This window comes from Tupaia chinensis, unplaced genomic scaffold, assembly GCF_000334495.1.
Source record: "Tupaia chinensis unplaced genomic scaffold, TupChi_1.0 Scaffold149964_2, whole genome shotgun sequence".
NCBI lineage: Eukaryota > Metazoa > Chordata > Mammalia > Scandentia > Tupaiidae > Tupaia > Tupaia belangeri.
In genome coordinates, this window is record NW_006209806.1 from 494,663 (window position 1) to 495,176 (window position 514).

A 514-nucleotide genomic window follows, 5' to 3' on the forward strand; every position below is an offset into this window, starting at 1 on the left:
TGGGCGTGAACTTGTAGCCGATCTCGTCCCCCTCCAGGACCTGCCTCTTGATCCTCCAGTTGCCGAGAGACTGATCCTAGGGGCGCGCAGTGTGACCGGCCGCCCAGACCCCCGCGCCCACCCTGCCGCTCCAGCCTGGCGCACGCACCTTGTCCGAGGTGTTCTTCAGCTGCACGAACTTGCCCTCCAGGTCGGTCTCCTCGATGCTGACGCTGCCCGAGGCCGAGGCCTGCTGGGCCAGGTGGAAGTGCGCCTGCCGCTGCTGCTGCCCGTGCCGCTGCCGCTGGAGCTGCTGCCCGGGGGCTCCTCCACCTCCAGCCGCTTCCGCTTGCTGCGCCCTGCGCGCCCTGCTGCTGACACACCGCTGCTGCTGCTCGAGGTGGCCCGCGAGATGGTGATCCGCGAGGACGGGCTAGGCGACAGCTTCAGCCTGCGCAGAGGGGAGCGCAGCGTGAGTCCATACAGGCGGCGCAGCACCAGGTCAGGGGTCCTCCCTGCCTCAGCGGCCTGGCCC

At 70.2% G+C, this 514-nt stretch overlaps 1 protein-coding gene across 1 annotated transcript in view; it reads right to left on the bottom strand.

Moving 5' to 3' along the window:
- LMNB2 (lamin B2) overlaps nt 1-514 on the bottom strand; it is a gene marked incomplete at its 5' end in the record, with an annotated part of 19,222 nt that overhangs the window by 14,541 nt on the left and 4,167 nt on the right. Inside the window, 3 exon segments of the mRNA XM_027769591.1 lie at nt 6-76; nt 149-247; nt 250-430. Of these exon segments, the coding sequence (XP_027625392.1) occupies nt 6-76; nt 149-247; nt 250-430 (351 nt within the window).